This window comes from Xiphophorus hellerii, chromosome 9 (assembly GCF_003331165.1).
Source record: "Xiphophorus hellerii strain 12219 chromosome 9, Xiphophorus_hellerii-4.1, whole genome shotgun sequence".
NCBI classification, from domain to species: domain Eukaryota; kingdom Metazoa; phylum Chordata; class Actinopteri; order Cyprinodontiformes; family Poeciliidae; genus Xiphophorus; species Xiphophorus hellerii.
In genome coordinates, this window is record NC_045680.1 from 24,070,335 (window position 1) to 24,093,711 (window position 23,377).

Consider the following 23,377-nt stretch of genomic DNA (forward strand, 5'->3'; position numbering starts at 1 on the left):
TCACATCACAGCCACAGCACTACTGTAGCTAGCACTAATCTGGTGGCTACATCGCTGAGGAAAGTGAAACTTCACAACACAGAAAGCTGCCTTCTCTTTTACTGCTGATAGTTTTTTCAATGGCTTGGATTGTGAGTCTGATATTTTTATTTGTAGTAACTCCTTTTATCGTCTTGTTCAGTGTACTATTATTATCATTGCTACTATTGGAACCTGCAAAGCCCCTAAAGGGACATTGAAGAACAAAAATTAACTGTCTAGTGCGCATCACATATCATATTGTGTGCATCAGATGATATCTGCTGTCCACGAGACACTGATTGGTGTGCGATAAAGTTGTTTTTTTTCCCCCTTCAATGCTGCTCAATTTTCGCTGTTGCAATCTTGTTTTTTATACATAGTTTTTTTAGGAACTATTTTTCTATGAAACTTTATACCCAATGATGCTGTAAACACCTTAATTTCCCCTTCCCATTCTATTTTAAAAATCAAATTTTTGACTGTGTTCTAGATGCTTTGGAAATGACTGAGTGATTAAAAATGAGCTTCTCTCCGTTTTTGTGCTCACAAGCTTGTCTGTACATGACTTAAGCAGAAAAAAAAACAGTCTGGTATGCTGTTGCCAAACTGCGGCCAGGTGACGAGGCCGTGTCTAAAGTAAAACACGGAAAGGTGTGCAGAGGAATGAGAGGGAAATACCAAACCGGTGAGACGTTCTGTTCAGCGGCCCACGGGTCAGGATTTAACACCGACCCGGATTCCGAAGCTGCGTGGACAGGAAGCGCTGGGCTTTTAGACAGCTGTTTGCACAAAAGAAACCAAAAATGTAGCTTTTTTTTTTAGTTTCCTGTGTTTGGGAAGCTCTAACATCCATCCTCCTCCTAGGAAGCTGCTCTAAGGAGAAGCAGGGGCAAGTCGCATACACCTTCAGTCAATATTCAATAAATTAGAATATTATTGACATTTTATAGATTCATTACACACAAATTCTATTCTTGAAAGCCTTTATTTATGTTAATTATGATGATTTTCCACTTACAGCTAATGAAAACATGACATTATTAAAGTAAAACTATTAAATCAGATCAATAAAAACCTTTTTAAAAACAGAAATGTTGGCTTAATGAAAAGTATGTTTTAAATCTGCTTAAAGGCCATTTTTCAGAGAATGAACTTTACTGATCCCCAAGGTGGAATTGCTTATATGCTGACAGCTACTCCATCCAAAGTGTTCAATATCAGTAAATACAAACATAGCCATAAGCAATATAAAATGTATTTATAAATATATATACATACAGTAAGTGTGGCATTGTCAATGATCTAAATATGTCTAAATATAAAATAAATGTCTAAAAAACAAGAAGAATGCACACAGAAATACATTCATCTATAAATAAATGAGTCCAGAAAGACTTTCATTTTTTTCATATTAAAAGAATGACATATAGTTTTCCTGGGACAAATACTTAATATTTTCCATTGTAAGAAAATTATGTCGGTAATAATTTTACCCTGAATATAAATAAAAAGTTTCCATGTGTGTCAACCACCTCCACCCACCTGCTCCACAGGTCAAATTTATATCATTCTTGAACTATAGTTGGGAGCCACAAATGGCCCCAGGGCCACCTGATAGATGGCCCTGGGGCCACTGGGGGCCCTTGACCTTTTGGATTTTCGAAGGAACTCAGTCCAGGATATTCCTGAAGAAAAAAAAACCCTATTAGAAGCTTCTTGAAGCTAAGATCAGAGTTTTATGTTCCAGCAGGACAGCAAACCTAACGACCAGCCTGAACTACAATTAGAGAGTTTGGATCAGAGCAGATTCATGTGTTAGAATGACCTAATCCAGGTCATTCTAGTCTAGTCCTAGTCAAAGGTCAAAGCTAAATCCAAATGTGGAACTGTGGGAAGACCACAAACTGATGTCCAGACATGCTCCCGCCAATGTCGTTGAGCTTGAGATGTTTTGCAAAACAAAGGTTTAAGTTTCTTACAGTTTCCAGTCATTTCATATTTGTTAATTTTCTTTTGTTGGTCTGTTGTTTAAAATCATTTTGCAAGGCACTGTGGCAGCTGTTCAGATGAATGTACAGCTGTCAGCATTTATCATATGGTTTGAATGACTTGGCTCAAATAGACTCATGTTTCACGTTCCTCTTCTGTTTTTTAAAAAGCATCTTAGTAAAGTGCATCAGAACAGCATCAGAATCTCCTCTATGTCTTTCGACTGAACAGAAATTGAATCAACATTTGAAATTGATTATTCTGGTTTCAAAGTTCTGCTACAATTCTGCAGCTACGGCAGCATAGTGATGAGTTTCTAGACTAAAGTTTTAAAACTTTTCTTTCCTGTTACTTTACAGCAATATGGCGTCCACTGTGACTCTAGAAGATGCTCTGTCCAACGTGGACCTGTTGGAGGAGCTGCCGCTGCCGGACCAGCAGCCGTGCATCGAGCCGCTCCCTGCCTCCGTCATGTACCAGGTCAGCGCTGGGATGACTCGTTTCCACCGCTGTGCTTGTTCTCTTTAGGGCGAGATGGTGCTAAAATACAATCGGATAATTTTTTTTTATACCAGGTCCAATTCTAATCGTTCCTTCTTGCTTTCTTTTCCAAAAAAAAAAGAAGAAATTACAAATGACAGAAAATATTTTCAAAAAGTGTTTTTTATTTCAGTCATCCCTCCTGTTAGTGTTTTACGACGGAGTGTCAGGGCCAGGCTACAAGACTTTTTTTGTTTAATTACAGGAAAGTTGTCACACTATTGGCAGAAAAGAGACGCAGTTTTACCAGACGAATGTCTTCAAATTATGGGGAAAAAAGTTGCTTTAATGAGGAAAAAGCTTGTTAGATTGTTACATTTTTTAGTTTTAGTTTTCATACTATTACTACTTAATTCTCCTAATATTAAGACTTTATTCTCAAGTTCTTTTGACTTTTTTGCCAATTGACATCATCCTCATATTACTACAACTGCATTCTTGTAACATTATGCAGGGTTTCCCCCAGCGTAAGCCAGTATAAGCCTGGCGTTCCACTAGGCTTTACTTGTGTCCCCACCAGGCTTATCATTACTTATTTATTCAAGTCTTTTTAAAATGTGTTCAGGTATTAATCTATCAATAACACGATTATCAAGTGACATTTTAAAATTTCCTGTCAACTTTAAACATTTTTTAACTCAAAAACACGGCGGGCCGCTGGATGAATGACTGCCCAAATGCCCAGCCACCGGGCTTAGCAAGTTTTCTGGGGGAAACTTGCTAAGCCCCCAGATTTTGACTTTATTTTTGTAAAAAATAAATAAATAATAATCTTAGCCTGACCCTTTTGCCGTATAGTTGACCTGAATACAAAGTCTAAATAAATAGAAGCAGTAAAACATGCTTGTCAAACAAGATGGCGGCACTGGGTGTGTTGACATTACTTTGGAGAGCATTGGTGAAAAAGTAATAAAATAAAATCTTCAAAAACCAAAAATTCAACTAATTGATAAAATTAATTTCTGTTGTTTTACTTTTTTTTTAATGGCAAGCTGATCTCTCTCTGTGCTAAAACGTTCATAATAATTCTCCATATTTGTTGCTCCATCTTCACTGTTGTTTCATTTTCCCAACAGCCCAACTTCAACACCAACTTCGAGGACCGAAACGCTTTTGTCACCGGCATCGCCAGATACATCGAGCAGGCCACCGTCCACTCCAACATGGTATGTCTCTGCTCTGCGTCTGTTCTCTAGCTGGGGGAAACAAAAACGCACACAAACTCACCAGAACGGGGTCAGAGGCCTTTTGAAGCTGGGATGTGGGACTTGGCCGTCCCTGCAACACATTTCATGCTGTGGAGCAGGAGGCTCACGGGATCCAAACCCTGGAGCGAACGGCCCAGGGACAAACGGAGGCTCTGAAGTCGCTCTTGTCGGGAATAGCATGTCTTTGTCTCTAATTAGTGAGAGATAATTGCTCGGGGTGGGGATCAAACCGGACTTTGTTTGGAGGAAGGGCGGGTTCCCCCTCCTGCCCTCTGGGAATTAACTCGCCGCAGAAGCAACGATGCATGCATGTTTGGATCTTGTGAGGTTTTGTTTCAGTTGAGGCTGTGTGAAGTGACTGAATATTTTTGTTTGGGTCAGAATGACATGTTGGAGGAGGGGCAGGAATACGCTGTCATGCTGTACACCTGGAGGAGCTGCTCCCGCGCCATACCACAGGTAAACTGGACTTTTCTGACTAGGGATGCACCGATTCACTTTTTTCACTTCCGATACCGATATCTGAGGTTATTATCGACCGATACCGATCTGATTCAGAAAAACGGCACTGAATGTACTTGAAACGTTTCTTTTCTTTAACAGACATAAATGTACTGAATTACAAATTTAATTAATAACTCTGCACCAGTACGGCTCACATAAATACACCAATAGCTTCACAAACCCGGTTAAATATGTAAAAACAAACCTATTGTCAACAACAGGTCGACAATAGGTTAACCAAGGTAGGTTGACTACCATGGTCAAACGTAAAAATAAATTGCAGCAAACCTTCTTACAAATTGTTCAGAAAGTGAAATTAGAAATATAATGTACAATAAATAATAAAGCATGACGTTGCTCAGAGCATAGAATTAGACTGAATAGATCTGCTCTGATGAATTGGGCACATTGTCACCAATACACAAACTATAATTTTTTTCAATATTGGTACCGATATTGGTATCAGATCGGTGTACCTCTAGTTCTAACTATGTTTCTTTGACCTTCGCCTTTCTTTTTTCAGGTGAAATGTAACGAGCAGCCAAACAGAGTGGAGATCTATGAGAAGACTGTGGAGGTCCTCGAGCCAGAAGTCACCAAGCTGATGAACTTCATGTACTTCCAGGTACCATCCATGTACTTCCAGATTTTCAGCTGATCATCTACTACGTTCGACTTATTTGAGCCTCTCTGTTTTCATCCAGCGTTCTGCCATCGACCGTTTCTGTGGGGAGGTTCGTCGTCTTTGCCACACCGAACGCAGGAAGGACTTTGTCTCGGAGGCGTACCTGCTGACCCTGGGAAAGTTCATCAACATGTTCGCCGTGCTGGACGAGCTGAAGAACATGAAGTGCAGCGTCAAGAACGACCACTCTGCATACAAACGGTATTCAGAAGCTTTACAGGCTGCAGTGCAGCTGCTGTCCGGTGCCAACACTAGATGGCAGGATGTTTGTTCAGGATGTCCAGATTTAAGCTGAGGGAAGACGTTGGCTGGTACCGATCTGGAAGAGGATAAAGGACAGTTTAATGTGATTTAAAAGAAAAACAATGAAATATTTAGTACATTAACTCAACATTTTTATTTTTTTGGTGTAAATAATGAACAAAACATACATTTTAATAATATACAGTTATGTTTTATTCAGCTAGAACTTCCTTTAGTTTTCATCTGTTCCCATGCCGAGTTGATTACAAGCAGTTGTAGTTTTCTGTGTGCATGCATAGGCGCCTGAACAAGCAGGAAGTGAAGGAACGACTCCACCAGTTTCTCCGAAAGTCACACGGTCGCCTCCGGTTCAGATTGTGACCCTTTCAGATTGTTTAGTGGTTGTTAAAAACACTAAACTGCATTTTTTAATCTTTGCTTTTGCAGATTGTTTTTATTTTAAATACTGCTCATAACCAAAAATAGTGTAAAAAGGATCTTTCTCTGTGTCTAGAGCTGCTCAGTTTCTCAGGAAGATGTCCGAACCCTCCTCCATTCAGGAGTCTCAGAATCTGTCCATGTTCCTGGCAAACCACAACAAAATCACTCAGGTTTGTCTTATTGTTCTGCACCAAATATTTGTTAAAGTGGTCATTTAGGACACACACTCATGATTTTTCTTGTCGCTTTTGGAAAAATAAATGCACAAATAAAATTTTAAGAAGCTTAAATGATGTTGCAGAACAGAGAATTCAAATAAAGAGAAAATAATCACAAGATTACATGAACTGTAACAGGAACTTATTTGTATTGGGCTTTATTACCATTATTACAATACGTTTCTTTAAAAATACTACATGGAATGGCCAACAGTCGAGTTGATATTCATTTTCATGTGATGCATATTTGAAAAATATTGATTGCTTGTGGTCTGTCTGCCCATCAGTCGCTGCAGCAGCAGCTGGAAGTGATCAACGGTTATGAAGAGCTGCTGGCCGACATCGTCAACCTGTGTGTGGATTACTACGAGAATAAGTTGTATCTCACACCCAGTGAGAAACACATGCTGCTCAAGGTAAATGGAACGGAAATTATATGAATTAGAGCTGCAGGATATTGTGGAAAACATTTTTATAATATTGTGGATATAGTTCGAATTTTATGATTTGCAATAAATAACCAGATCATTTTTAAAAAGTAATCTTCCTTCTTTGAGTTTAGAGCAAATCTAGACCACAAATAGTGAGTAATCTCTGTAGCTACTGGGAAAAATAAAAAGTCTTTTCATTTCAACATGAAGGTTTTATTGTTCTTCTCCAGGTGTCAAAAACATTTTGTGGCTTCTAATTTTACCTTCTAAACCATTTTAATGCTACACTAAATAAGCTTTACCTCGTTTATTAGGAGCATAAGGAGCCCAAATGCTCCGTACTTAAATGTTTAGCTGCCATTTATTGCAGTTCTTTATGATATCCATTTTGCATCTATTGATAATGCAACAACAATGTTTTGGCAATATATTTGCAGTCTTTAATACAAATGCAGAAGTGGATCATTGTTGACAGATATAGACATCCTCTTTGTAACTTTTTCACCTGTGCAGGTTATGGGTTTTGGCTTGTACCTTATGGATGGAAACAGCAGCAACATCTACAAGTTAGACGCCAAGAAGAGGATCAACCTCACCAAGATCGACAAGTTTTTCAAGGTAGAGAGACACATGAGCATTTTAATAAAATATTCTACACTTCATCTTAATTTGATGGTCAGCCACACAGAGTTAGTGGGCATAAATCTGGCTCAAAGCTCATCGTAGCAATGTCTGTTCAGTTGGAAGCTAAAGTCTGAATGGATCAGCGCATTTCGCCCAACATGACTCTGACACATTATAGCAAGATTAGTTTGATTTCCTTTCCTACTGATATATATGTGCAAAGTTCTTGAGCTAGCCTTAAAGCAGTAGTTGATGGTCAGATAAAGTGGTGGGCGCTGCTATCTGAAATGTTATTTGCACTAACCCTAAGGCACTAATCATAAACATTAATTTCACTAATGCTGGAGCTCTATGGTACTTAACGGAAGCTAATGCTAAACGTGAACTTCCAAATATATCTTCCCTTGAAAGGCTACAACCCGACATTATAATTCACATAATATAGTGCTACTAGGTATTGGTTTTATGTTAATATCTGGTTCCGTGTCTGTCTGTGATTTATTTTATTCCAGTATGTTTCTCATTTGAAATAAAGGTATTGGGATTAAAACAAGAGAGAACTTGAGGAAAGGAAATGGAATTGTTGTGCAAATGGTCTTCATGCACTTCAAAATAAGAGCATGAATATAAATGCTTAGCCATTTTAAGACTTCTTAACAGTCAATAAGCAAAACTGCAACACAGATAACATACTTCATTCAACTAAAAGTTTACAAAACAGCCATGCAAATTAGTTTAATTAGCATTTATCTGGAAAATTCATTTAGGGAAAGATAAGTGCTCTAAGGGTTTAATAGTTAACTAAAGCTCTAAGCGAAAAATTAGCTTCGCGCTCTGAAGCTTTGTTTATTTATCGCATTAGAGGAAGTGTTGGATATAAATAGTTCTACTATAGTAAATGACCATAAAAGGGCAGGAATGCAGATTAGCTCATTAGCAGTTATTTACTTCAGACTAAATATTCATTTGTAATTACAGAATATGTTCAGTCTGCTCTCTAACATCTGTTGAATGTTGCTGCTAATGTGTTGGGATGAAATTTGAGTGTAATAGAACTTATATCACATATAGCACATCTTAAGTTGCAGGTTGTCACTTCACAAGGAAACATCATGCTGACAAGATTATAATTTTATGGTCTAATTTAAACCACGTTTTAAATTTCTGTTGAAACTGTTGAAAATCCATCTGGGATTATAAATGCAGCATTTACAGGAGACATCTTTGTGTTTTGGGATTAACAGCAACTGCAGGTGGTGCCGCTGTTTGGCGACATGCAGATCGAATTGTCCCGGTACATCAAGACCAGCGCTCACTTTGAAGAGAACAAATCCAAGTGAGACTAAATCTGCATCAGAAACATGGAAACAATACAGTGCACACCCACAATTACAATTTGTTGTACACATTTTAATTTTTAAATTTTTTTTTCCTCCACCCTCCAGATGGACCTGCACCTCTATATCCAGCAGCCCGCAGTACAACATATGTGAGCAGATGATTCAGATCAGGGAGGATCACATGCGCTTCATCTCTGAGCTTGCTCGCTATAGCAACAGCGAGGTTCGTATGGGAGACGCAGGCCTGATGGTCATCCACTCAAATAATGCATCCCACCTTTGTACTTCAATACTGTGAGCCCAGTTAAAAAAAGAAATGAACCCGGGGCGTGCTGTGGTGGCGCAGGGGGTTAGCATGCCCCACGTTTGGAGGCCTTAGTCCTCGACACGGACGTCGCGGGTTCGACTCCCGGTCCCGACGACCTTTGCCGCATGTCTTCCCCCCTCTCCTCACCCTCCTTCCTATCTGCCTACTGTTGAAAAAATACGAGCCACTAGCGCCGCAAAAACTCTTCGGAGAAAAAAAAGGAAAAAAAAAAAAAGAAGTGAACCCTATGTCCACGCTCAGGTTGTTTTCAGTTGCAATATGATGTAAAAGTCGATCATTTTGGTTACGTGGTCAAACTCGAGGCCCTGGGGCCAAATTCAGCCCACCATAGCTTCTTATGTGGCCCTCTAGACTCCGGAGAGACGCATAAGGAGAACCTTCAAGATAACAGTTGTTTGCTTAAATGTTATTTTATCAGTCAAATCAAAGCGGTTTTTATCTATATACTACCATATTATATCAATCAGACCCTCCAGTTTTTTTGTTATTCACACAAAATCAACATATCTCTTCATTTTGCTGCGCTAATGGATAATTGTAAGGTTACTGCAAATTTTCCTCAAAATATATAAAATAAATTTGGTTAATCAATCTCTCTGGACATTTGTTCCAGATTTGTGGTGCAAAGAAGCTGAATCCTGCTAACGTTATGCGAACTCCCCACCTGTAGGTGCCAGTTATTTCTCATTTCTACTACTGACCTCAAGTTACAGTCCGTGAACGATACGATGAGTAGCAAAAAGTCACATCTATTGTCACACATAAGTGCAACATTTCTTGCAAATATTTCTAAAGTAGTTCCAGAAAATCTGTTATATTAATTGCAAAAAAAAAATCCCCCAAAACAATCATGAATTCCCAGAGGGACTGATTAGCGTGAAAAGATGTCCAATATTATTTAATTGGATACTACTTCAGATACTCATCAAATGCAGAATGTGTTTTATCAGCACTTTCTGCAACCGCCAGTCCTTTAAGCATATTCATGATCTTGAAATGGCCCAAAATAAATTTGACAGCCGTGATATAGGTGGAAAATTTTAATCTTCCTAGAAATTTTAATTTCCTGAAGGCTCACGAGTTAGTGTGATTCACATAGAAATATGAGGAAAGTCAGGATGTGGTGTGAGTTGATTTTGTTTTGTGTTTTTTTTTTTTTTTTCGTGATCGCAGGTTGTGACCGGATCGGGGCGTCAGGAGTCCCAGAAGACGGATGCGGAGTACAGGAAGCTGTTCGACCTGGCCCTGCAGGGCATGCAGCTGCTCTCCCAGTGGAGCGCTCACGTTATGGAAGTGGTACGAGAGAACAGGCTGTCTGCTCAAGACTTGGATCAGTTGTTCACAACACAACTGATGCAGTTTGCCCCTTCCGACCATTTAAAGAAAGTCTCCATCTCTCTCACAGTACTCATGGAAACTGGTTCACCCGACGGACAAATACTCCAACAAGGAGTGTCCCGACAACGCCGAGGAGTACGAGAGGGCCACCCGCTACAACTACACCAGCGAGGAGAAGTTCGCCCTCGTAGAGGTCTGTCCCATCATCACTCTGAAAACATGATTTCAGACTACTGGCAGCCTGGTCGCTCATCACATGTTGCGCTGTTGGCAGGTGATGGCGATGATAAAGGGGCTGCAGGTGCTGATGGGACGCATGGAGAGCGTGTTTAACCACGCCATCCGTCACACCATCTACTCAGCTCTGCAGGACTTTGCTCAGATTACCCTGAGAGACCCGCTGAGGCAGGCCATCAAGAAGAAGAAGAATGTCATCCAGAGGTCAGACCCAAAGCGACGCCTGATTTCACATTATGCTTAAAGTCTGATGATCAGAGGTGCAGAAAAAAAATTGATTCTACAGAGAATCGCAATTCCTAGTCCTAGGAATTCTGGATCGATTCAAAACGCTCAAAGGTCGTTCAGCGTTGAAGTTGTACGTCTTTGCTGCATATCGCATGCTGGCCACCATATAAATTTTGAATAATTCTTTTTTTTTTTTTGAGAATATGCCTGGTGGCTAAGCAAACCCAATACTGGTAACACACGTTACAGTACTTTATGCACAAACCTGTTTTTGTTCAAATATAAACTGATTGTATTTTTTATCACAGGAACCAATTTTGTATCCAAAATAAAAATGCTAAATGAACCAAAAATAAAAATCTCATTCAAGCAAAACCAAAAATAAATTGGATTATGAAGCCTCTGTAAACAAAGTTGGCCATCAAAAAATATCAATCATCAGAAAGGAAATAATTGAACCCATTTAAATTCATCATCATTAACTGCTTATTGCAGCAGGATTATTGCTGTCAGTTTTTTTTTCTCTTATGCTCAGACTAATTAAAGTTTCTGACCCGTTTACTGCAGCGTCCTTCAGGCCATCCGGAAAACGGTGTGTGACTGGGAGACGGGCCGGGAGCCGCACAACGACCCCGCCCTGCGAGGAGAGAAGGACCCAAAGGGGGGCTTCGACATTAAAGTCCCCCGGCGAGCCGTGGGGCCCTCCAGCACTCAGGTCTGTCTCCATTTCAACCTTTCTAGTCGTGGAACTGGCAAGAGCTTGACTAAAATAAACTTTAAGCAGATGAATCAGTGTCATTTACGCTAAATTTAAATGGTGCTATTTTATTGTTGGGCAGACATGATCCTTTATTATCATCCCAGCTATAATCCTTTCCCACACCTTGAAGGTGTCACCAGATCAGGCTCCGCAAGTTCACATTCATCAGGCTTATGAAGCTCATGGAGCCGGTGTGGCATCCAATTAGAGCGCAGGTTTGCACTGTTGCATCAAAACTGACTCTGGGCGAGACAGATGAGCCAAACTCTTTGGGTCTTAATAGCATGTTGTGTCCTGTAGTCTAGTGTTGTGTTTTTTTTTGTATTCGATTGACTTCTATTGGAGCTTTTCTTTGTCCTGAATGAACCTTAGGACTTTAGAAATGGCTGTCGATTAAAATATGATCTGTGTTCAGGAGTCAGGAGTTTTGTTGCTGAGCAACATTTCGGTCTAATAGTTTCGTCCATTACGTTGCGTAAACCCCGCCGATTTATCAGCTTAGAGCAGGCATGTCCAAAGTCCGGCCCGGGGGCCAATCACGGCCCGCGGTCAGATTTCATACGGCCCGCAGCTTCGGTATTATAATGTATTATTTATGGCCCGCCTGCATTGTGAAACAGAATAAATAAATCATAAAACTTGAAACTGTAATTCCTCCTTTCACCAAATGGTGGCAGCACCACTTTAATACTATCAGTCTCTGCCTCGGTGCAGCGAACCCCTCTCCACTCATTTCTGCCATGGCCACTGCAAAGAAAACGAGGAAAGTTTACAGTGAGGGCCGCCGCTTTCAAGAGAGATGGGAATTACAATACTCCTTCACTGAAAATCAAGGCAATTATGCTTGTCTAATTTGTAATGAGACGGTTGCCTTGTTTAAGGATTTTGACGTAAAGAGACACTACCAGACTAAACATGCCAACACATACAACAAGCTAACAGGGAGTGACCGTGCTGAAAAACTGAAGCAGCTCCAAGCTGCACTGGCATCACAACAGCGATTTCTTTGGGCCTGAGTCAAAAGAAAATACCACCAAAGCAAGCTACGATGTTAATGTTAATAGCTAAACATGGCAAACCTTTTACTGAAGATACATTTATCAAAACTGTGTTATGAAAATGGTGGAGAACATTTGCCCTGAGAAGAAGCAAGAATTTGCAAATGTTTGCCTGGCACGTAACAGTGTGGCACTGAGAGTTGAGGACATAAAACTGAGTGTTTTGAACGGTAACGTCTGTCACTATCAGCAGTGAAGAGCCAATCGAACATTTATGCACCTGGATTTATGGCACTTATTTTTATTAAACTCTTGAGTAAGATTTGGTTATTACTGTTGATGTTATGAACCTGTAGATGTGACACAAACTATTACTTTCTGAAAGACATTGTAAATGACAAGAGCAAAATTCACTTGTTTTAAGATTTAATAATAACAGACAACTTTGCGTTACTTATAACTCCTGTTTAAAATGTTCTTGAGGCAAAGATATTTTTAAACTCATGTAAATTTAAGGTATTTCATACAGTTTGTTCAATGTTATCTGACTCTCCAGATATGAAAGAAAAGCAGAATTTGTGTTTTTAGAGTTGTTCTCATCTGCCTGAGTGGCTTATATTTGGTTATTTTGTCATTTGAAAAATAAAGATAATTGTGACAATGAAAATTGTTTTATAACAGTGTGTATTTGCATGACACTTTTGTAGTTAAAAAATGTCTGAACAAACTATTGGCCCCCGCGCATCTTGACTTTATCAAATCTGGCCCTCTTTGCAAAAAGTTTGGACACCCCTGGCTTAGAGCTTTGCTCTTAGAACCAATCTACTGTCCAGATTGCTTCCAAGAACAGATTTCAACACTTGTGTTTTTAGTGTTTCTTAGATAAAAAGATAAAAATGTTACAGGTGAGAGGATGACCCAGAACAGAAGAGATGCAGTGAACTTCCAAACAAGCCAATTTTCTAAAAATCATTGTTGGTGCATTCTACTGCCACCAGACGGCTCACTTCACTTTCCTTTTCTCTGTTTATAAACGCCGCAGCTCTACATGGTGAGGACGATGCTGGAGTCTCTCATTGCAGACAAAAGTGGCTCGAAGAAGACCCTGCGGAGCAGCCTCGAGGGCCCCACCATCCTGGACATTGAAAAATTTCACAAGGAGTCCTTCTTTTACACACATCTGCTGAACTTCAGTGGTGAGGAGTTTAATTCTGTAATGGCAGCCATTTGAATGAAAAAACAAACAGAAAAAAGCCCGGAGTTAAAACCCTTCTCCGTGTCTTCATGCAGAGACTCTGCAGCAGTGCTGCGACCTGTCCCAGCTCTGGTTCAGGGAGTTCTTCCTGGAGCTCACCATGGGCCGCCGGATCCAGTTCCCCATTGAGATGTCCATGCCGTGGATCCTCACCGACCACATCCTGGACACCAAGGAGGCTTCCATGATGGAGTAAGTCTTTGTGTGATAAAACATGTTCTGGAAGCTATTCATCCTTTCTTCTTCTTCTCTTCAAACCCAGACAGTCGGCGTGTATCGTTTATCATTTATCATGATACATTTATTTTCATAAGAATTTTGATTAAATTGCAAATTGCAATTAGCAATGTTTAAAAATGCCCAAAACTGTCCGTATTGCTTGGATTGTGAGTTTTACTGTTTTCTTCACTGTTTGTTTAATGAGAGTAAAAATAAATTTGAAAATATGATTAAATGCAAATACTGCGTGCAGATTAGTGACACAAATCACACTTTTTTTATGTGACTGGTTTAAAATTAGTAATGTTTTTCAACAGTATTATTTGTGTTTGAGGGACTGTAATTGCTGTGACTGTCATACAGTTTTTAAAAAGAAGTAATAAATATTTTTTATTGTTATCACGATAATACCACAACATATCATGAACATCGCCCACCCTATCTGACAAACTGACACGTTTTCTGATTGGTTTTATCTACATGATACAATGACCCACCAGTAAAATAAAGGCTGTTTTACTCTGAGTGTTTACTAGACACAGTGCCTTTGCCTTTTTCATACGTCTTGAACCTTTTTACATGTGATGTTTCAACTACAAACTTTATTTTATCAAGATCTTATGTAATGATTAAAAAAAATAAAGTGTGGCTTGTATTCATCCTCCAAGTTGGATAATAAGCATCTATGAACATCATATTTCAAGCTATCCCACTGATTCGCTGTTGAATTTAAGTCTGGACTTGAACTAGACCATTTTAACGCATTAGTATGCTGTCATCTGCACCATTCTTTTCCGTTTCTGACTTTATTTTGAGGGCTGTTGTCCTACTGGAAGACAAACCTCTGTCCTATTTGAAAGTCCTCTGAGGTTTTCTTCTAGCATTGTCCGCAGCGTAATGCTGCCAACACCATGTTTCATAGTGGGATGGTGCGTTTATTTTTCCGTAGGGTTTTTGCTTGTAGCCCAGAAAGTTAAATTCTGTCTCCAACACCTTCTTCCAGATGTTTGATGTGTCACAGACAGACCTATTAGTAAAATCTATTCACTAATAGGGCGACATAAAACTAAAACAAGTGGCTGGACTAAATTTTACTTGGGCTTAATCTATTAAAAATTTTGGAGAGTTATAGCAGTGGAAGACTCTGAAGTCCATTTATCATGTTTATGCCACGTTTAAGCACTTTGTGTTGATCTGATACAATTTCAATTTAACACACTGACGTTTTCGGTTGCGACGGGGCTAAAAGTGTAAGAGCTCAGGGGCGTGAATACTTTCTCTGTGCACCACATGCTCACCTTTCTGACCAGATTCTCCAGCGTTGCTCTGCAAAGCTGGATGTTGTTTCTTCATGTTTTCAGGCCTGTTTTCATGTTGGCCACTGGATTACCGCGGTACGCTACAGATTTACATAAGCCATTAAGCACATTCTCTGGCACCGGCCAGAACTCTGTAATTCTTCAAACCGACGCCAGAATAAATCAACTTTATTCATTTGCTTGTGTCATGATGACATCATCTTTTTTTTCTTTTTTTTTTTTAAGCATTCACCTTGCAGGAGCAGTTTGGCAGAATGTGTTCATATTTTATCAGTCGATGGCAGAATTGGGACTCAATGATGTACAAATGTTACTGTATTGCATTCTGGAACTTTTTCAGGCACATTTGAAGTAAACCTTTATGAGTAACATAAAGTTTTCCTCAAATGTGTGCAGGTACGTGTTGTATCCCCTGGACTTGTACAACGACAGTGCACACTACGCTCTGACCAAATTCAAGAAGCAGTTCCTCTATGATGAAATAGAGGCTGAGGTAATGCACTGTAAAGTGTCCTGGATGATGTGATGGTCCTTTAGAAAAGCTTAATCTTTTATATTCGGTGTGGCAGAGCTTCATGACGAAATACGCTCCCCACCCCCTTTAGTACTGTATATTGTTTGCAGTCATGTTGTGCACCATAAATCCATGATTCAGCTCTCTTCAATAATCTCTGTTGCATATCTCTGATATATATATAGAGCCATTGCATAACAGTTTATAAATGTTGAGGGTTTTTCCTTTTTCTTTTCTTGAATCAAATTGAAAAATTGCGTAGGTCAAATTGCTGTAAAACCAGTTTAAAATTACTGCTTAATTACTGTTTAATCGTCTGTGTTTACGAGGGATTCTAACTCTTTATTTTGCTTTTTCAGGTCAACTTGTGTTTTGATCAGTTTGTCTACAAGCTGGCTGATCAGATATTTGCCTATTACAAGATACTAGCTGGAAGGTGAGTGCTTCTGTTTCCACTGTTTCTCTTTTCCAAATGAAAAGAAAGGTGTTTCTAAATCTCTGCGTGTTATGTGAGGTTGTAGTGGATTTTTGTTATGCAATGATTCATAATTTCAGGAAAAAAAATGATTTTAGAGTGGGAGGTAATTGGCCACTTTAGCTGAAGTTCTTTAGAAGAACTTCAGTTCAGGTTTCCTTATTCTCATCATTGTCAATAATTTGGTTCTGCAATGATTCTTTTGAGATATCACTTTCCAGAGTGAATGGATTATACAACAAAAAGTAACTTGAATTGATTGTGAAAATAGGATTTTGATGCAAGTTTCAGGAACAAATATGCTTTTTGTCACCATCAACAAGCCTCTGGTATAATTATGGCTTAACATTTTACTACTCTGATTTTTTTATTTATATATTTATTCTTTCTTTCTTTATTTTCAGTACATTTGCAGTGCATATTAATAATGACAATTTCTGTAAATATGCCTAGACAGTTAGTAAAAGTCATCCTAAAGGAGTGCAAGTAAAACTACATAATTACACTAAAAATTAATATATCAGAATAAAGTTTTTTTTATATTGGTCCATTAATCAAACCAAATGCATGAATGGAAAGAAATTAATTTATTGGACGTTTGTAACGTCCAACTTTGTCCACATTTTCACAACTTCTCTGTTGATTAGAGTTTGAATGCGAATTTGAACATGTAACGCCATCTTACATTATTATTTTATTCACTTTGTGCACCATCTGCAGCACAAAACAACCCCTCAGCATGACGCTGCCACTCCCGAGTTGTGTCTAAGATTTAACTGTCGATTTGAAGACTCATTGAAGAGAGTCTGCTCTCTTTATTATTCTATCCACTTTGTGCAGTGGCTAAGACCACCATGTGTGAAACAGACCCTCAGCATGATACTGCCACCATAAAATTAGTCTTCTGACAAATTTATTTTCATCTGAAGGATCCAATGATTGAAGTTTGGACAACAGCCAGACGACGTCAAGTTCAGTATCTGAGAACTGTCTTCTACAATGTCAAAAAAAAACCAAAAAACATCACACATCAAGTTTTATTTCATTATTTATTTGAGGGGTTTTTTTAGGTATGATGCACAGAAGAAGCAAGATGGCGTTCTCCTTGAATTGGTTCATTTTTCTTTTTAACTTGTTAGTCGAAAATGTCTTTATACTTATGAAACACAAAGGTGCTTCAGTGTTTTTCTCCTATCTCATTTGTCGAGATAATAGATGAAGAACTTAGCTGTAAATTTAAAGAAATAAGAAAAAAAACTTGTAAAGATTATTAAACAATCCAAAATATTTCGATACATCAGAATGAAATCTTTATAAGCGGTCCTTCATTCGAGTCTTTTCACTCCTTTTGAATCCTTCAGTCTTCTCCTCGATAAACGCTTGAGAGCCGACTGCAAGAACCAGGGTGCCAACATTCCCTGGCCCACTTCCAACCGATACGAGACCCTGCTGAAGCAGCGCCATGTCCAGGTGTGTCCCTTACCTGCTACTCCCTTCCCTCCTCTCCCCTTCAGCAGCCCTGCTTCCTTTACTAACAGAACCTCTCTCTCAGCTCCTGGGCCGCTCCATCGACCTGAACCGACTCATCACCCAGCGCGTCTCGGCGGCGCTCCACAAATCTCTGGAGCTCGCAATCAACCGCTTCGAGAGCGAGGACCTCACCTCCATAATGGCACGTCGACTCTTCAGTTTTTGGTTTTTATCTGGAAAGCAAACGGCTTCTTCTGCCGCCTTCTCTGCGCTCGCCAACTGTTCTCACTTTCTGTTTCCAGGAGCTCGAAGGTCTTCTGGAGGTCAATCGCATGACGCACAAGCTGCTCAGTCAGTTCTTGACCCTGGACAGCTTCGACGCCATGTTCCGCGAGGCCAACCACAACGTGTCGGCTCCGTACGGCAGGATAACGCTGCACGTTTTCTGGGAGCTCAACTACGACTTTCTGCCCAACTATTGCTACAACGGTTCCACCAACAGGTGGGTCGGCTGCAGTAGAGAGGCCGTCATGTTTAGTTCAGCTGCGGTTAAATTCTCAGGGATTGTATTCAAATTACTTTTCATTTACTTAGAAATGATGGCCAGCAATACATAAACACTGTAAAAACAGAAAATCAGGCCTCCATGTTGTAGTTTTACTCCGTGAGAATGCATTTACACAAAACAAAATGAGAATCGGATGCATTTAAGAGTCCGTTTTAGCAGCAAATTCCCTGTTTTGTGTTTATTTTCAGTTAAAAACAACAGAAGGATCAGTGAAAGGTCAGAAGGATCAGCTTGGTTTTAAACAAATAAATGCAAATGGCCAACTCAGCACAAGCAGAGCACGATGCCAGCTGCGCTGAGTTTGCAGCTGCCACAATTGTTCTGCTCATATTTGTCAGATTGACTCAAATAAATAAATGACACCTGTTTGTGTCTTTTTTATATTGTCCTAAATTTTGATTTTTCCTTTCTTCCTATTGAGTTTAATTTTTTTCTGGCTGTATTTTAGTTGCACTTAAAGATTTGTGGTCCGTCAACAAAAACAGAACAAACCAGAATGCAGTTTTAAAGACTGAATAAAAGGTGTTGATTTAAAAGAAAGAAAAACTTTAATCAACATTAATGTAGTATATAATGTGGTACATAGACAATACAACAATGCTCATTTCCTTTGCAATAAATTTCAATAAACCGCATAACAGAACAAAACAAGCTATTATTGATGACTGAGACTGCTGCTGTTGAATCAGCAGTCGGATAAATACGTTTTAAATTTTCCTTTATGACCCAGTTTTTTATGTTTTTACTTTAAACTTTACATTTTTAACTCTTACTGCAACTCTGGCATGTTTACTGATTAGAAAAGAATCATATTTTTAAATGTCCGTCCAGTCAGCCACTGGTCAGAGCAAATCAAGGCGAAACCTGGCCAGCTCACCATTTCCAGACTCATCAGTATCGTGTGTTTTCCAGCCACATGGTGCCACTTTATAGCACAATCAATGTTACCTTCAGTTGTTATGAAAACGCTGCATTTAACACATTGAAATTGGTCCTCTGTCTCTTTAAGAAACTACCCCTGAAAGTCATCAGAACATCATTCCTCTATTAATCCTTTAACAATATTTCACTGATGCACAGTTCCATCAGGTGTTTGCTAATTGCTGCTGGCTAGTCTGAAGGAGCTGGTATGTTTTTGATGAGGGAATAACACTACAACATGACTTAAAGCTCAAACAAGTACATTTTCCATAACACTGACTCTTTAATGACCATCATCTGGTTGTCCAGGTATTTATTAGCTTGGTTTGCATTTATTGAAATTACGTCTCTTCATTGTGCTTCGTTAGGTGCCGCATTAATGGACACGGTATTTTCTCTACAGTTACATAAAATCTGCGCTCCTGAAAGCTCTGAAAGTTTCAACAACAGCTTGTGCGTAAAGAGATGGGATTGTGGCTGATAGGTTGTACAGTTGCTGCTGATGGCTGTGTGTGTTCATTGTTTACTTTTCATCTCTGTGTAATGTACCCAGCTGTTTATGTTGCGCTGTGACGCGTGTTTGAATAATCTCCTTCTGTGCGTCCAGGTTTGTGCGCACCATCCTGCCCTTCTCTCAAGAGTTCCAGAGGGATAAGCCCCCCAACGCTCAGCCCCATTATCTGTACGGGTCAAAGGTCAGTGCATTCCTCTGTTATCACCGCTCCCAGAGAACGACTCGCTTTATTTCTTTGGATTCCATAAGCAACAGATTTTTTTTTTTTTTTTTTTTTTGTCGTGACCTGGCCAGCTGTGCGTAAAGACATGTTAAAGCTGAATGTTTACTGCATGATAATAAAATCAAGGGCTGAGCCAGATGGCTTAAAAATACAACCTCAGAAATTTTTCAAACCACATCTGATTTCTGATTTTAATCTTTCTTTTTCTTTTTGCATTCTTTTCTAAAAAATAAATTGCAAATGATGGAAAATATTGTCAGTAAGTGGCTTTAACTTCAGTCATTCTTTCTGCGAGTTGTACAGCACAGTATTAGGGTCAGGCTGCAAGAATTTCTGTTTAATTACAAGAATTTAGTTATAAAATTAACAGAATAAAGACACAATTTTACCAGAAAAATGTCTTAAAATTATAAGAAAATACTTTTTTTTATTAATCCAAGAAAAAAAACCTTGGACAAATAATTTACTTTTTTGTCTTGGAGTTTTCCTAATATTACAACTTCATTCTGGTAATAACTTTATTCTTGTATTATTCTGACTTTATTGTTATATGACTTTATTCTCTTATTACTACGACTGTATTCTGGTAGCATTTACTTTATTTTTGTAAAAAAAATAATAAATCTTTGCCCGACTCTTATATTTGGCTGTGCAGTTGACCTGAATTCAAAGTACAGATAAATAAAAGCTGTAAAACATGTTTGTCAAACAAGATGACATCACTGAACTGTGAAAATCTAAGAAGTGCATACGTGGAAAAAAAATCCAGATTTTCCGAATATTACATTTGCAAAAACTAAATATTTGATTGATCAATTAAATGTATTTATTGCCCAGCCCTAATGAAATTCCTACAGAATATAAAGGAAAGGAAACTTTATTCAAGGAAACGTTGTGCCGGGTTTCATGTCTCTTACATCTTGTGCAGAATGTTTAGGGAAAAACTCCTCTCTGCAAAAAAAAATCTAGAGTCCAAGTTAAAGTCTAGAAGGTTAAAGCTGAAAAAACCCTTTATGAGTTTAATATTTGTAGTAGAATGACCATCTTCACTGTATCAGCTTGTATGTTTAAATTAACTCACTTAAAATGGTTCAAAGAGTCTTGTTATGAGTGGTTGCTATGACGATATCCCTGTAAGCACAAATAGGATTTTCATTGAGCGGGGTAAAACGTTTGGCGATAATTCGGCCGGGGTCGGTGGGGAGCGCGGAACAATACCGTGGTGACCTCAATCCGCTCGATTAATGCCGGCTCTCTGTCAGCGCCGGCTCAGCCCTCATGCTCCGGGGTAATTACATGGCCGCCTGGCTGCGCCAGCATCAGCGACGTCTGCATGGCCGCGGCCCGCTTGATGCTCTCCTCGCTGCTGCTCCTCCTGGCCTGGAACAGGTGTCCCGAGCTGGACATGTCCTGGCGGGCGGAGGCCGTCACCACGGGGCGGCTCTCGGCGGCGCGGCCCGGCAGGGAGCACATGTTGTGGAGGCAGCCCCACAGCAGGATGCCGGCGATGACCAGCAGCAGCAGGCAGCAGGTCAGCCACACTCCCACCGCCACCTCCCAGCCCGCCCGGTCGTGGCCCTCGCTGCTCTCGCTCGGCGTGCTGAACACCTGGCACTGCTCCCGGACGGGGTTGGCGGCCTGGCACGTCACGCACAGGAAGTAGGCGGTTTGGGGCAGCAGGTTGCCCAGGTAGGTGGCGGTCTGGCTGACGGGGATGCGCTCCTCGTGCTTGAAGCTCTTGCGCTTGTAGCCCATGATGAGGCTGTTCCAGTTGGGGTCGTACATGACGCTGTAGAAGGTGTCCAGGCAGGCGGGGGAGGCGGGCCACGTCACCCTGGCCGAGGTGGACGAGATATTGTAGACCGTGACCACCATGACGACCGAAGAAGAGCTTCCTGTTTGGTTTCGCTTTATTTTCCAGCCACAGGCTCACAGCATTAAGTCAAGCTGTAAAAGAGGCGACGGAAGTACAGAGTAAGAAATGCTAAACGCTCATTAAACACAACTAAAAAAAACTCCTAAAGAAACTCTGATGGTGGTTGATGCATCCCATCCCATTCCCACTGAATGCAACTTATATACAGCTTGTATGTATATGATCCAAAACTACATCTTAAAGTGGAGGCATGAAACCACATCTAGGCCATTTTTCCATTATGCTGCCTCCATTAAAGCTTACTTGGTTTTTGGTGTAGTTTTTGGATTTAAAAAATCACCACGGTAACTCAATGCCACCAGACGTAAATGGTGCAAATCTCTCATCCGACCCACTCATTTTAATGTCTATTTCAACCAAATTTCATCTGTTGCTAAAACGGGCTTCAATTATTGAACCTAATGAAGGCTCATTTATTTTTTCTATCTTTAAATAACCGTTTAAAAAAATAAAATAAGAGTGCAAAAAAACCTATCGGAGCGACTGAGTTCTGTATGATGGATTATCTGTGAGCCGCTGGGAGGCAGATGAAGATGTGTGCAGATGTTCACTAAATTACATAATACAGGATTGTTAGTGCAGAGGCTTATCTTTACTGTGTCACCTGTTATGTGAAAGGAAAGGTGATGATCTGTCAGCCGAAACCATCGTTGGAAAAAAAAAAACGTGCTTTGGGTTTTAGTAGATTTAAATAATTTGAAGTTTAAATGTTCTGCATTTCCATTTTTTAATGCAACAACTAGAGTAAATAAATGATTACACTGATTTTACTTCTTTATCAACTTTTGGCTTCATATTTAGATGGTCCTCCATTTCTCCTCTTTCATTAATCTCTAACCCTGGCTATATGTTTTTAGTCATTTATTAATTCGAACTTGTAAGTTTAAAGGCAGCCATGTTTAAAACATTCAAGTTGGTCAATCAAAAACATGCACTCACATGTAACTTTCCTTCTCGATCAGATGAACATTTATCGACTTTCTGTTGCGTGTGCTGGCACAAGATATGATCTCCACAGCACCGAAGTTATTTTGAGACAATTCACAGCATAACGTGGATAAAATTCAGGCCTACCATGGAAACACTCCGCTGTGTGACGGTCCTCCCAGTGTGTTGAGCGTCGCTGCTGGTGTTCGCTCGCCTCTTCCATTATAACCAGACGGAGATGCTCGGTGCAGAGTCCTTCTCTGAGGGACTGAATCACAGATCAGTGCGTCTTTATCTCAGATTCTGCAACACTAGAGGGAGTGTTAGCGGATTAGAGCAAAGGGAGCAGGAGAGGGAGCTAAAATCTCCTGTTTGGGATGAAAAAAGTACATTTTCTCCCATCTGTGGGTCAGTCATAGGTCATACTCTCTACAGGGATTGTTTTCCGTTTCCTTTTTTTTTTTACTTGCTAGCTCCTCTGTCGACATTGTGGCGATGCAGATCTTTCATTTCCTGTTGACCAGGAATGTGGTGCGTGTCGTATCTGGAATATTAAGTGGTGAGATGAAATGTGCTGCAGCCACTTCATCCATCTGTCCAGCTGTTTCTTCCCACAGCGCAACAACCACGCTGTCATGGAGCCTGGTGTTCACATTTGTAGTTTTTAAAACGCTGGTTTAAATGTTTGATGAAGTCGATTAAATTAAAATCTGTTTCTTTGCCTTGTTGCGATCTGTCGACCTCGAGCACGCTTTTATTTTTAGCCTCAGGAGTCAGAACTTGTTAAAGTTGCAAGTCAGAAACCCTGAAGTAGTGATGATTAATAATTTAATGAAGAGCTGTTGCATTTGGCTTTATTAGTTAAAGACGCTGAACATTTTATCTTTGTTTTGGTATTTGCTC

The 23,377-nt window shown here is 39.8% G+C and overlaps 2 protein-coding genes across 2 annotated transcripts in view; one reads left to right on the forward strand and one right to left on the reverse strand.

The window, feature by feature from the left end:
* cyfip1 (cytoplasmic FMR1 interacting protein 1) overlaps positions 1 to 23,377 on the forward strand; it is a 35,924-nt gene that overhangs the window by 8,346 nt on the left and 4,201 nt on the right. Inside the window, exons 2-23 of the mRNA XM_032571417.1 lie at positions 2,370 to 2,490; positions 3,627 to 3,716; positions 4,140 to 4,217; positions 4,786 to 4,887; positions 4,967 to 5,148; positions 5,705 to 5,801; positions 6,137 to 6,265; positions 6,794 to 6,898; positions 8,149 to 8,240; positions 8,350 to 8,467; positions 9,746 to 9,868; positions 9,978 to 10,103; positions 10,185 to 10,351; positions 10,943 to 11,090; positions 13,176 to 13,329; positions 13,424 to 13,580; positions 15,323 to 15,419; positions 15,800 to 15,876; positions 17,277 to 17,385; positions 17,468 to 17,587; positions 17,688 to 17,887; positions 19,482 to 19,569. Of these exons, the coding sequence (XP_032427308.1) occupies positions 2,374 to 2,490; positions 3,627 to 3,716; positions 4,140 to 4,217; positions 4,786 to 4,887; positions 4,967 to 5,148; positions 5,705 to 5,801; positions 6,137 to 6,265; positions 6,794 to 6,898; positions 8,149 to 8,240; positions 8,350 to 8,467; positions 9,746 to 9,868; positions 9,978 to 10,103; positions 10,185 to 10,351; positions 10,943 to 11,090; positions 13,176 to 13,329; positions 13,424 to 13,580; positions 15,323 to 15,419; positions 15,800 to 15,876; positions 17,277 to 17,385; positions 17,468 to 17,587; positions 17,688 to 17,887; positions 19,482 to 19,569 (2,676 nt within the window). The 5' untranslated portion in view covers positions 2,370 to 2,373. The remainder of the gene's footprint in view (positions 1 to 2,369; positions 2,491 to 3,626; positions 3,717 to 4,139; positions 4,218 to 4,785; positions 4,888 to 4,966; positions 5,149 to 5,704; positions 5,802 to 6,136; positions 6,266 to 6,793; positions 6,899 to 8,148; positions 8,241 to 8,349; positions 8,468 to 9,745; positions 9,869 to 9,977; positions 10,104 to 10,184; positions 10,352 to 10,942; positions 11,091 to 13,175; positions 13,330 to 13,423; positions 13,581 to 15,322; positions 15,420 to 15,799; positions 15,877 to 17,276; positions 17,386 to 17,467; positions 17,588 to 17,687; positions 17,888 to 19,481; positions 19,570 to 23,377) is intronic.
* Positions 20,881 to 22,733, reverse strand: fndc9 (fibronectin type III domain containing 9). Its single transcript, XM_032571428.1, has 2 exons — positions 22,622 to 22,733; positions 20,881 to 21,558 (listed from the first exon to the last, which is right to left on the reverse strand). Exon 2 carries the CDS (start codon positions 21,484 to 21,486, stop codon positions 20,881 to 20,883), a length of 606 nt encoding a protein of 201 aa, XP_032427319.1. The 5' UTR covers positions 21,487 to 21,558; positions 22,622 to 22,733.

Bases quoted from the DNA above. Each gene is read 5' to 3' on its own strand.
- fndc9 (XM_032571428.1), bottom strand. From the start codon at position 21,486: ATGGTGGTCACGGTCTACAATATCTCGTCCACCTCGGCCAGGGTGACG.